The sequence below is a fragment of the Aristolochia californica genome, unplaced genomic scaffold (assembly GCF_029961685.1).
Source record: "Aristolochia californica isolate CCGP_79_NKW_82.1479 unplaced genomic scaffold, dmAriCali1.0.hap1 SCAF_9, whole genome shotgun sequence".
NCBI lineage: Eukaryota > Viridiplantae > Streptophyta > Magnoliopsida > Piperales > Aristolochiaceae > Aristolochia > Aristolochia californica.
The window spans coordinates 3254658-3267739 of record NW_027182290.1 but is presented as its reverse complement, the minus strand read 5'-3'; the positions used below and the strand labels follow the sequence as shown (position 1 = coordinate 3267739).

At 38.6% G+C, this 13082-nt stretch overlaps 4 protein-coding genes across 5 annotated transcripts; 3 read left to right on the top strand and 1 right to left on the bottom strand.

Moving 5' to 3' along the window:
* The first annotated feature begins 891 nt into the window (after positions 1-891).
* On the top strand, positions 892-1421 carry LOC137940199 (blue copper protein 1b-like). The gene is made up of 2 exons (XM_068785134.1): positions 892-1075; positions 1156-1421. Exons 1-2 carry the CDS (start codon positions 892-894, stop codon positions 1419-1421), a joined length of 450 nt encoding a protein of 149 aa, XP_068641235.1.
* Positions 1422-2963: 1542 nt separating this feature from the next.
* Positions 2964-7767, top strand: LOC137941759 (uncharacterized). The gene is made up of 3 exons (XM_068787328.1): positions 2964-3152; positions 6800-7249; positions 7358-7767. Exons 1-3 carry the CDS (start codon positions 2964-2966, stop codon positions 7400-7402), a joined length of 684 nt encoding a protein of 227 aa, XP_068643429.1. The 3' UTR covers positions 7403-7767.
* Positions 3637-6802, top strand: LOC137941758 (L10-interacting MYB domain-containing protein-like). Of its 2 annotated transcripts, none has more exons than XM_068787327.1 (6): positions 3637-4003; positions 4088-4330; positions 4455-4811; positions 4969-5160; positions 5394-5751; positions 5841-6802. In XM_068787327.1, exons 1-5 carry the CDS (start codon positions 3953-3955, stop codon positions 5652-5654), a joined length of 1104 nt encoding a protein of 367 aa, XP_068643428.1. In that variant the 5' UTR covers positions 3637-3952; the 3' UTR covers positions 5655-5751; positions 5841-6802. The 2 variants fall into 2 exon arrangements, with proteins under 2 accessions (XP_068643428.1, XP_068643427.1); XM_068787326.1 differs by having other exon boundaries at positions 4969-5211.
* Positions 7707-12419, bottom strand: LOC137941757 (polyamine oxidase 1-like). Its single transcript, XM_068787325.1, has 9 exons — positions 12356-12419; positions 9900-10149; positions 9657-9803; positions 9316-9559; positions 8979-9122; positions 8688-8837; positions 8179-8433; positions 8011-8092; positions 7707-7915 (listed from the first exon to the last, which is right to left on the bottom strand). The coding sequence occupies exons 1-9, from the start codon at positions 12402-12404 to the stop codon at positions 7824-7826; spliced, it is 1413 nt and encodes a 470-aa protein (XP_068643426.1). The 5' UTR covers positions 12405-12419; the 3' UTR covers positions 7707-7823.
* Positions 12420-13082: the final 663 nt, after the last annotated feature.

The window sequence follows — 13082 nt, the reverse complement described above, 5'->3', positions numbered from 1 at the left end:
TGACGTCTCATCCATCTTTATTCTGAACCCCTAAAAAAAATTTGTTTGTGCTTTCAGAACTGTTCATTAATGCATATGCGATACAGAGGAGGACATGCAAGGGGAGGAAAGAAAAGCACCGTGAAGAATGAACTCCGTCTGATACATGAGACAAGATGAATCGTCATGGTATTAGCAAGAATATATCGTAAGAGTGGGATGATTCTAAGAAATCCGAGGGGAGGGGAAGCACTTGTTCCCAACTCATCCGCCATTAATAGCGCCAATTTAGTTGCAGGATTGAAGGCGGGTATAATTCCAATGCTACTCCCTTTACCAGGGAATATTAAAAGCTTTAAAGAATAAAAACACTATCCTCGGTGACTAATTTTGAACGTCAGAATCGAAGGAGCCGTTACTCAGTCCAATATTTTTCCACCAAGATGCGACTTTTCCCATTTTTCTATTTTGCCGTAGCTCGACCGCTGAATTCCATTCGATTTGAATAGGCCTGCTTGGGAGAAATTCACTCGCGCCTCCACTCACCCATGACCTACCATCATCCGTCTATCTCCTGTATCCACGAAAAGATCAGCCATCACGCCTGTACACTTGTGCTGCCTTCACAAAGTCGTCGTCCGGTTGGTGTTTAATGGAGCACTAAGGATGTAGCTTTTGACTTGCAATGGAGGATTGCCTAACCTCAAAGCCCCAACAAGCCCTTTTTCCGAGTCAATTGAAACTCTCATATAAAAAATATAATTAGACCTAACTAAGAAAGGAGAGATTTGACTTATATTTGCTGCATTTCACTACCATTTCTGATCTCTCTATATAAACCCCTCAAAGTAGACATCTTCTCTCGTACTAGTTTCTCATTCCATTCTCATCCGGTTGGTTTCAGTAAGAAATATGGGTCTTCTTCTCAGATCAGGTTGTTGCCTCTTTTTGGCCATTTTCATGGCTTTGGCCACCTCTCCTGTAACGACAGATGCCGCCAAAATCATCGTCGGCGGGGTTCAACGCTGGCACTTCGGCTTCAACTACTCCGATTGGGCGTGCAAGACAGGACCCTTCTATATAAATGACACTCTGGGTGAGTCTTCCTCTCATGCAACTGTTCAACTATGCCGTCCTAAGATGTTATCTAATAACCTGTGTGTTGATGTTGTGTAGTGTTCAAGTATGATCCCCCAAGCAACACGACCTTCCCCCACAATGTTTACTTGCTGAAGAACATCAGGAGCTACCGGACTTGTAACCTGAAAAATGCAAAGGTGGTGGGAGGCGTAGCCGACGGTGGCCGCGGGGGGCTCCAGTTCGTGTTGAAGAAGAGTAAGAAGCCGTATTTCTTCGCCTGCGGTGTGGGAGCCGGGCTCCATTGCAGCCAGGGGTTGATGAAGTTTGCTGTGTTGCCTATTCCTCACGTCTGTATTGGATGAAGCTGTGAGGAAGATGAAGATGCGCAAGGGAAGAGGCAGTGCTGCACAAAAAAGTTCTCGTGTTCTTAAATTAACTAAGGATGGATGGTTTTTCCTTCATTTGATAAAGCTGTTGGCTTTGGAACCCAAATAATAAACTCTTTGGTTTTCATAACGTGCTTCATTTCATCTTTTAATCTTAACTGGATGCTTAAACACAAGAAAAGTCTACTGATAATTCCTTGTTTTCATCAAATGTTGCTTTTGAAATAGGGAATAATTGGTTGGTTGTAGTCATCAATGGGTAAGAGAAAATATAACCCAAGTTTTTTGTAAAGAAACTCGTCTTGAAATAGAGAAAAAAAAGAGCTTATGTTATCTCTGAAATCGGTATTTTGTAATCAGAACGGGGAAGGACAGGAAAGAGCTTTGGCTAAATGGAACGAAAGAGAACACTAGAAGTGCTTGAAGAAGAGAAAGATGATGATTTTGTAGGAGAGGAAGAGACATTAATTTTAATTTGTCTTTATTATATATAGTATAAGATGTTAAGATTGAGCTCAGTATTATTTCAAAATGATTAGCTGACTTTAATATCACGTTAAAATTGAGTTTGATTCTATTTCAAAATGACTAACCACGTAAGAGGTCTATTAAGAACTTTTCTTAGTATTTTTTAATGTGGGACTATTCTAGAGAGATATTATCAATTTTTAAAAATTTCGAGTCACCCACGAGTTGGGTGAACTCGGCTTTTGACTTAGGGCAGGACAGGTAGGGGTGGCATCAAGTCAAGCCAAGCTCAAACCTACATGTGTTCGAACTTGGGTTGATCTAAATACTTCAAAGTTGAGCTCAGCCTCGAGGCTAAAATTGGAATCAAAATCGAACCCAAAATTTTTAGCCTAGTTTGATCTCAAATTCGAGCCAGGTTCGAGCTCTAACCTATATTTAAAACTTTCAAAATAAAAATAAAATACAAAAATAAATAAAGAGAATATTGTGATGACCGTGGTACCATCAAAATGTAAGGTATCATAGAGGAGTCCAAGACTTTGAAATGGAGTATACTAATGTATAAGAAAGAACAAATACCTTCATCAATAATGTTTATTCCATTGACAAACAACAACATTAGATGTTGAGAGATCCAAAAGGGATTAACGATTAATCGTCTTTGAGGTTTGAGGTAAATAAGAACAACTATTAACCAACTAAAAAGGGAATTGATGAGAGTAATTAGAGTAAAAGGTATTTTCATAAAAAAAAAATTATGCTAACGAGTCGGCTCACGAACCTTATTTCAAATTTGAGCTTAAAGCTAAAAACTTTTTTCGAGCCAAACTTATCTTTTTAGGCAATTGCAAAAGTGTCGAGTCATGACCCAACCTACCTAGACTCAAATAGTAGTTGACTCGGAGGAGGAATTGCGACGGAGGGGTAAAATCATGCTGATCCTAGCACACGGAAAGAGTTGCGCGAGTAACCTAGCACTCTCTGCAACGGAAAAATAAGAGGCGAAGACCCGCTGAAGCGAAAACCAAGCTTCGTTAGAGAACAGAGATGAGTACTTTCGGTGGAGACAGCTGGGTGAGGGAGGCGCGCCACCGAAAGAGGAGAGTGGACGATCTGCTGCGGGACCACCAAGACTTAAATGGCCACCCTTCTGGTTACAAGAAACTATCTAATGGCAAGTGCGTCTGTCTCGTCTGCCCGAACAACCCCATCCTCGATTCCCTTCTCATGCTCTCTGTAAGTATGAGAACTCTTAACCCCCTTTAGAAATTTGAAATTTGGGTTAGTTGTAAAGATTTTTGCTGTTATTTTCATTTGTGTGTTTGTTTAAGTATATCATCGAAATTATGAAGATGAAATCATCTCGGAAACCCTGAATTCTCTTATTTAAAAGCCTGTGGAAGCCATCCCTCATCTCCAGTGGTTAGGATTTTTGGTTTGTGATCCACAGAATATGGGTCTCCCCAGCATGTATAAAATCTGGATTCTGGATTGTTAATGTACTTTGTCACGTCTGATTGTGATTTGGTGCTCTATTTCTTTGAGTCATTATGGAAGCTTTTTTGCATATTTCATTCTTTTTCTCGTGGTGCCTAAAATGTATTTATACTTTTATGTCATTTATTTCTAGGATTCTATATTTGAGCAATGAATTTTGGTGAAAATTCAGGAAAAAAGAAGAAGGATAAATAGTTCTCCTCTTATTAGATAGGTCACTTCTTAGTACATGTGAGTCTTTGAGATGGCTGATAATTATTTGAGCCACGAAGATGGTAATATGGTTGATGTACCCAAGGGAAAGTATATCTCTTGGAGTGATGTTGAAGATAGGGTGATGATGGGATTGTTGTATGAAGAGGTGCTAAAGGGAAATAGAATTCCAGGTGGGTGGAGAAAGGAAATTTGGCCTAGAGTGATGAAAGTCTTCCGTGCACAAGCAGGGTCAGTGAAGACAAAAGCTCATGTGGTGAACACATAAGAACTTGGAAGAGGAAGTATAAAAAGATGTGTGATGTGGTTTCACAAATTGGCTGTAGATGGGATGCTTCAACTGGGAAATTTGCAGCTACAGATATCAGTTGTCAGAGGTATTAGTGTATGTCTTGATTGTGCAAGGCTTAAATTTAATCAAGTGATTAATTTAGCTTAACTACCTCCAATGTTTGTTGTAGACAAACAAAGAGGCTGGGATTTATCGCTTGAAAGGCTGTGCTGACTATGGACTGCTTCATGCCATTGTTGGGGATCCTACGACATTGGGGAGTTCTAACATGACTTTAACAATGGAGGGTTTGGCTCTTAAGAACATTGAAATCCAACCAGCAAATGTAGAAGGCTCCAGAGAGAACCAAAGCAATCAAAATAGAATTTTGGACGGCTCAGATGCAGAACTTGACTCTTTTGGTGCTGGATCAGTAAGTTTTTCAATCTTTGGAAAGCTAAGCCTTGTGGTTGGAGGATGACCTTAGTGCCAGTTCTATGAAGAATTCTGATTTGCTATTTTGTAAGTCATAAACTAATGTTAGTAAGTCGTTGAAGTTTGCAGATAATGGCAAGGGAAAGAAAGATGAGAATGGGGGTACTGCATCCAATGCCACATATATTTCTTGGAATGATTTGGAAGATGCAACACTGTTGAACCTACTGTATGAAGAGGTTCTTAAGGGTAATAGATGCCCAAGTGGTTGGAAGAAAGAGGTATGGCCAAGGTTGATGGAAACTTTCCAAGAGCTGACAGGTTTCACAAGAACAAAAGCTCATGTGATACATAGTATGAGAAATTGGAGGAGGAATTACAAGAAAGTTTCTGACATAGTTTCCAAGAGTGGGTTCAGGTGGGATGCAATCACAGGAAAGATCGTGGCCACAGACTCCAGATGGGATGAACTAATAGAGGTACCATTTATGTCTTTGTTTGTGAGGAAACACATTTTCCTTTTTTTTTTTTTTTTGGAGAAATAGTTAGTTTTTGACGAAAATCTTAATTCATCTAAACTTGGTTGGATCAATTAAGTTTAACTTAACATAGCTTTACTTTTGCTGGTTGGCTTAGACAAACAAAGATGCCGAGTTTTATCGGGACAATGGTTGTCCAAGCTATGGGATTCTTCAGGCTGTTGTTGGGGATTTAAGGGAGCAGACAACCCATGAAATGTTCTCTGGGAAGGAAGACTCTGCTAATAATATTGTTGGAACCTTACAAACGAATTCAGAAGATGTTGTTGAGAGTCGAATTGGTAATGATGTATGTCCTGAGAACTCAAATGCAGAGGCAGACTCTGCAGCAGCTGTTCTAGTAAATTCACATGCTTCTGATTTTGTTCCATTTGGGATTATATGGTTCAGTGCTTAAGTGCTCTCTCTCTCTCTCTCCCTCTCTCTCTATATATTTATATTTTGAGAGTAGGGAGGGGAGGTAGGGAATATGGATGCCTTTGTTTCATCTTTCTTGGGTTCCTAATGTTTCCAAATTACCAGGTACCTTACCAGTTCAAGGATAAGGAAGATGAAAATGAGGTTAACACAATGAAGGGACCATATAATGCTTGGACTGCTGATGAAGATAAAGCAATGATGAATCTATTATATATGGAGGTTCTCAATGGGAATAAGCTCCATGGGGGTTGGAAGAAAGATGTGTGGCCTAAAGTGATGAAAGCTTTTCATGAGCAAACGGGGTCAACAAAGTCAAAAGAACATGTGATAAAATCACATGAGAACTTGGAAGAGGAAGTATAAGAAGGTCTCTGATGTTATTGCAAATAGTGGGTTTAGATGGGATGCATCTACGAGGAAGTTAATGGCCACAGACAGTGAGTGGGAAGCGTTGATAAAGGTAGTATTTCAGCAAACTTATTCAACTGAGATTTTATAAAAAAACTAAATTTATTTTGTGGCAGCTGACCTCCTTTTTATTTGATGTAGAGGAATAACGAAGCCGAATTCTATGGCTTTGCGGGCTGCCCCAACTATGGTCAACTCCAGGCCATAGTTGGGGATACTGCAAAGGGGACTGACACCATGATCTTGGGAGAGGACGCCTTAGTCGGTAAAGAGGTCCAAGTCCAAGCAGAGAACATTGGAAATGTAGTGGAGACACCAGTTGACCTGAATAGCATTGCTGATACCTTAAATGCAGAGTCTGGTGCTGGTCTCAATAAGAGAAAGGCCCAATGTATTGGTACAAAGCGTCGATGTGTGTCACCCATGAGTCATTGTTCTAGTCGCCAGAAAATTACTAATGGTTCTGATGACTGTCTTGGAAGATTAGCTAGTGCAATTGAGAGGTTGGTTGATTACATGACCAAGGACGACGATGGCTGGCTTGACGTGTTGGCAGAGACCCCAGATTTGGACTTGAAATCTGCAATTTGAGGCCTCTGACCTATTGAACACACCTGAGAGGAGGAAATATTTTGTTAGATCTCCTCCAACTAAGAGGAAGGAGTATTTATTGTGGCTAAAGTGCCGCAATCAACTGATAATAAAATGATTTGCTCTTGTTATATTGCTTTAGGAGTTAGTTGTGTATAATCTTTTTAATGGGCACAATGGCTCCATTGATGAATAGTAATATAACTGAAGACTTATATGTCTAAATTTTACTTGTTTCACTTTCCATTATTTTTAAGTCATTTCAATCACAAAATTCCTTGACTTCCCTTTCCATCGACTCTATTGTTCTTATCGTGCTATTATCAATTTTTAATTTGGCACTGAAGCTAACAACAGGATCCCAAATAATAGGTATACAGCAAAAGCTCAGTGGTGTGGATGAATGACATACTTTTATTTTTTGTTCGTGATTGCTGCTTTTAAAGAAACTAATTTATGCTCTTTGCCTTCTTGATGCTTTGTTTTCTGATTCTTGTCATACTTCACAGATGCACTGCAAGGGATCTCGCCATACTGCTACTGCTTCAAAGCTCAAGGAACAGGAACTACTGAGGGAAGAAGAATTAAATAAGAGAATATCGTTGAGCAGCTATTCAAGTCAGACTACCACTTTTGGTGGTTCAAGCCAGCACTTTGAGAAGCCATTGATTGAACAGACACGAAAAGCTACATCTGCAACACTTAAATTAACTGTAATGAATAACTCTAACAGCGCCGGTGGAAGTAGTCCTTTTGGCTTGAAAGATCAACAATGTTCCTCACAAAAATATGTGTCATTTGAAAAAGGAAAGAAAAGCACTGAAAGGGCAGATTTGGAGCCTGGTGGGATGCTTTCAGAGCAGCTGGTGGAGCTCAGGAAGCAGCGTGAAAGAGAACTTAAGTTTATAGAAGCGGGCTGGAAGCGTGATTACCATGGAAAGTGGTTTAGAGATGAAAATGTGAGCATTCCCATATTATTCCCTGTTCCCGAATTCAAGATCAGAGTACTGATGTTTTAACAACATGATTTGGTTTCACACAACTAAAAGAGAGATTTCTGTTTGCAGGTCGAGTTTGACTCGGATGAAGAGAACCCAAATGACAGTCTATAGAATGGAGGAGGTTATGTGTTTTGATCAACGGTGATGTTTGATAACTCTATATGGAATCAAATTATTCTGCATCAAACATATTTTCTTCTTTGCAAGTTCTTGGATGGAAGATGTTAGACCAAGGAGTCAAATCATGTTGACCTAAGCCAACAGATTATCTCGTTCCATTTCTTTATCTTATTGCAGTTCAATCTATATGTTTATACCTGAGTATTGTGGCTGGCTTTGTTTCATTACCAACCCAGCTAGGAATGAATGGATAACTTAAACGGCAATTTCATCTTACGCACAGAAAACGGCATGAAACAGTATTGTTGCTCAATTATTGACACAAATTATTGAGAATTATTGGAGTGTTCTAACTTATTTATTCTTCTCTACAAAGCTCCATGTATGAACTTTGATTGTCTAAAATTTTTAATCAGTCTGCTGGGGAATGATTATCCTCGGAGGATTCGTTGCCATTGTGTTGAAGTAGCATTTCGCTGAGTATCATGTTTGCAGAATCAATACCTGCAGTGAGAATCAACAGCTTGAAGATAAGAGGTAAAACCTGGAGAATGGATCAAGCATATCAGAACTTTGTTATGTAACTTGAGAAAAAATACCGGCTAAATATGCGCCATGAACGAAGCCATTGTAGAGCTCGCTAGTGTGCTCTCCTGTAAAATAAACTCGGCCAAATGGAGCCTGCAACAAGGTTTAATTATGGACTTCTGATTTCTTATGCTTATTCACAGAAGAGATGAAGATTTTGTAAGCAGCAGTGGCTGTACCTTCAGCTTGTGAAAATAGTGTCGGCTGACTCCAGTAGGCCAGTTGAAGAAGGAACCCCTAAAGAACCTGCTGGAGCACCACTTGGGGAGGAGAATATCAGTTGGCTCTGGGATGTCCTTGCCAAACATGTTTCGCAAGACTTCCATCATCTCCAACGTCGTCGCGGACTTCGGCTGAAGTTCTATCCTTCTTGCCTCCTCATCTGTTACTACCACAACAAGTGTGTTGGATCCTGGTGCCTCTTCTCCAAAGTGCTGAGGCAACAATATTGAGTATTTATAGTTTCTTGTTGGTGATCATGTTCATCAAGTTGTCACACGAAGAAATAGAATCCTAACTTGTGTTATCTATCTACTAAAGCTGGTGAAATTCCGGCATTCTGGTAGAATCCATTCATGGGGTTAATCTATGAACGAGAGACCCTTTTGGAGAGAGAGATCTCATTCGTATTCGTGAGTGTTATCATCAAAATTATTATATTTACACAGAATGGGAGGAAGAAATTCACCTTCCACAGTGGATAGTATCCGCGCTTGGAGTGAGCATACAAGAAGAACTCGGTGCCAGGACCAGACGGCCAGAACTTAGAAGGGAACTTGAGGAAGATCTTGCTGAATGCAGCCATGTCAAACTTGGAGATTGCTAAAGCTTTCTCATACTGCTCAATGGTAGAAGAAAAAGCATAATAAAAAAACCAACGACGCTTCCATTTTAGGTTTCAGGATTCACACGAAAGATTATAGTAGTGTTACATAGCAGTTATTTAAGGAGAAAAAAGTGAAAGCACATGACTACTTACTGGTAAATCTGGTTTGAATTTGATAAGATTGCTTTGAAGAACACCAAGACTCGCTGAGATCACTGCATATTTGGCTCTATATATGGAGCCATCTTCTACTCTAACTGTCACCCCATCAGATGACTGGCTCACTTCTCTTACTACCTGCAATTACATTAATTTCATTCGTGTTAATTGAACAAATTAATGACTTCTTCATGGAGAATGATTTAGGTTAGATCAAAATTGTTACAAATTCTACGTTAATGACTAGTCAACTTTAGAATTTTTTTTTTAACGAATAAACTAAAGATCTTTATACTCAGTAATCCGTATGGGACTATTTCTTAACACAAACCTTGTTTAACTTAATTACAGGTCTTTTTGCCACATGGTGATCAATCTTGAGAAACTTCTTGGCAAGAAAATGAACAATGCTCTCGTAACCCCTATCATCCACTACGAGGTCGTGGTTTGGGCCGAAGTCCCTGAAGGTCGGAATAGGAACTGTGTTCTTCAAGCTTGTTATCCTGGGTGGTTCAGCATCTTCGTAGTCATTCATGTACCAGTCTATGAGCATCTCCAAAGGGGAAGAAGGGAAACTGCCAAAACCCATGAGCTGAATCGATCAAATTATACTGGAAAAAGAAAAAAGTCAATTTAAAATTCAATGTTCATGAGAAATTTGGATATGTGTACTAGTTGAAAAGCCTCTGGGAAGCTAATACGGATACATCATCCTCTCCACTAGAGGAGAGAGAATTTGACAATTTGGATCCGAACTCTGCACTTGCTTCTGCGATCTCTAACACTTTCTCCACAACATCACACGGGTACAATCCACCGCTGCACAGAGGATTAAAGAAAATCTTAACTAAGTGATACCTCTCTTTAGGAAGCTCAAGATGATTATAGAATGATCATAAAAACTTGTTTGCGTACTTTTGTCTGTAAGTGTTTGAAGAAATGTTCGAGTAATCACTTCGGCGGATTCTGAGATTGAGCTTGTCGGCGATCGGCAAGAGAGGATTAAGAAGATGACCTCCAACTCCTTCAATCCAGTTGGCTCCGATCTCAATCGTCGTTCCTGAGAAGTCGTGTTTCTGAATTCGTCCGCCGATCCTATCTGTTGCTTCGAGTATCAGCAGATTGTTTACCCCAGCCTCGCTTAGTCTGCATGCAGCAGATATCCCTAACGATGAAAAATTTGAAGGTCAGTGATCTGTCAAATAACAACTTGAAAATATTTCATTTTCTCTCACTCCTTTTTCTTTTGAGATAAATCCACATTAAACATTTCCAGAACTGAAGATTTTTTTCTTTTTCTATTTTTTTTGACGAAAAGTAAACTGTAGAAGCGGTAAAGTTAGGGTTTGAGATTTCACGAGCGTATCAACAAACAAGTGGGTGTCTCATTCAAATCTTTTCCCTTTTTGCATTCTTTTATCGGATCTGGTGTCTCGCTCAATCAGAATGGACGAAAAGTTCTCTTTTCTGGTTTGTTTGTTTCTCCGGTTCGAGATTTCTCGCAATCTTTGCATCCTCTTTTTCCCCTGACTTGACGTCGATCCTGGATTTGTGCTTGTTATCCTCTCCAGAGTTCGTTTTTCAGACGCACCTGTTCAAATCAGCATGCAAAAGCTTGCGAATTCTATTTCTGAGGATTCTCCATTTTAGTGGGAATACTATATTACAAGAGTAGCTGCAGACACTGATCATTTGATTCCATTAATGAACTGAAACTGTAGTGAAAAAGGACCCAAGCACTCTTATAAAAATGATATTTTAATTTAGCAATATGACCTGGGATCTAAGTAGAAACTTAGATTAAGATGGCTGTAACTAGTCTAATATAGGGTGTACATGGGACTTGTGTACCATTAGAGTGACACACATTAGATAAGTGAGACATGAACCAACAAGTTACAATGCTTTAGTACCAGATATTAATTCCAAAATTTCAGAAATAAATTGAAATTTCTAGATTTTAAAAAACAAAACAACTTATTTATTTGCGAAAATTCTTCTAATGCTTGAAATTCACAGATTTGACCTTGCTTGAAGTTCACCGATTTGACCTCCTCCGACATATGTTGCAGGTCACCGATTTGACCTTGTGGTTCAAACTCGACTTGACTCTAACTAGACAATGATCCTTGAATAATTGAGTGTGATCTCAATGATGATACACAATAAGTGAAGTTCATTGGGCCGAATAAATATTTTTTTAAAAATCAAAAAAATAATTTTAAAATAGTTATTATAAAACCATTCGAAATTTTTAGCACAATCAATAATTTCAGGTTTATTAATTTACCTCAAAATTATGATTTTACCCCTAGGATGGGTTTTTCTTAGAATAAAAACCTCCCAACTCTATACAAAATATGAATTCTCCATAGTTAGATGCACCAAATAAATGATTTATGCAATTTTTTCCTTCCACTTAAAAGAATCATGTATCTCTCATAAAAAAGTAAAGTCAATTCCCAAGATTAAAGTAAGTCAAATCGGGAGATGATCGGGTTATAATTAAATATGGTAATAATATTTTTAACATAAAAAATGAGTTGAACCATTCTAATATTATTGGTGGTAATGGGTTCGGTTTTAATAAACTCGGAGGACTTGTGGAAAGATTAACCTATCTTTGTAATAAAAAAAATAAAAAAAAACTTCAACTTTGTCTATCCAAATATTTTTTGTAATTCAATATTTTCTAACATATTTTTCCCCTTTTTAAAACCACTAATGGGTATATTTGTTGACATATATGTAAATATTAAATAAGTTAAATTTATTAAAGAAATTTGTTTTAAGATAAATTAAATAATTATTTGGCTCTTTTTTGTTGTCTCTTCTATTGCATAACCCTATCCTTTAAATTTTTTTAACTCCATCCCTACTGATTTATGAGCAAGCAACAAACTGACTGATCTGAACAAAGATGAAAAGTGAATAGTGAATACAGATTGAGAAGTAGAAAAAAGAAAAGAAAAGAAGATAAATGAATACAGATTGTAAAGTGAGAAACTCTTCACCAACCAGAAATGGATTTGTGTACAAGGGAAAGCAAAAAAGAAAGATTCAAATGAAAGGTGTCCCTGACTGATGGAGAGAACCATTATAAATAACAACTAAACTGAAGCCATTAAAAGGACTCTGAAGCCTGTTTCTTCCTACCTGCTCAATCCTTTTTTTCCTAGCGATTGATTGGTGTGGGTGTTTTTAAAAAATTTCCATTTCAAGGACAAGATTAGGTTGTATCTTCTTCCTCTTTGAACTTCCGAGACGTCTCAGTGATATACCCACTACTGCTTCTGCTGAAAACAGAAAAAAAAAAAATGGAAAAAAACTTACGTGGAAAGGAGGATTTACCGATCTGTTGTATCGCTTACCAGCCATTCCTGCTCCAATAATGATAACATCGAACGAGCAGTCGTCCATCTTTCTCCCAGCGAAGCCGTCCTCCATTGCTCTCTCAGGCGTGGTTGGCGAGGTTTATACACCCAGAAGAGTAACGGAAGCGTCCATCTGAACCTAAATGTACAGCAAATACTGGGAAACAGATGACTGGATTTCAGCTCTTTCACCTGTAAAATAAACAACGTGTGCTGAAGCATTTAATTGCAAGGCCAAAGGGGGTCGGCACGTTCAACTCTCAGATTTTTTACGAGCCAAAATTGGAAATAAGTGATCAATGGTAAGCCACTTTTCATTTATAAGCTTAGTTGTCCCTTCGCTTTTTTCTTTTACTATTAGGAAGAAAACAAGCTCATACTCATTGATTTGGCTGGTCGGTGGTGAGGGATACGTCGTCGACGGGAAGAAAGAACGGCGGAGGGTTTGAGGAGTGGTGCTGCCGAGGTCGGGGTTCGGGGAGTGATGTTGTAAAGGTCCGGCCAGGGGTTCGGCGAGTTTTTTTTTTAGGACTGGCAAAAGACAGTTGGTGGTCACTGCCGGTAGTGGAAAAGTGGAAAAAAAATATTTGGATGATAGTAGATGAGAAGGATCGATCATTTCTAAACCATTAGATATTGAACTGAAAGAGGAACTGGATAACATGATTAACTATGGTATTTATACACTTTAGAATAGAAAATATAAGTTTTACATGAGAGGATA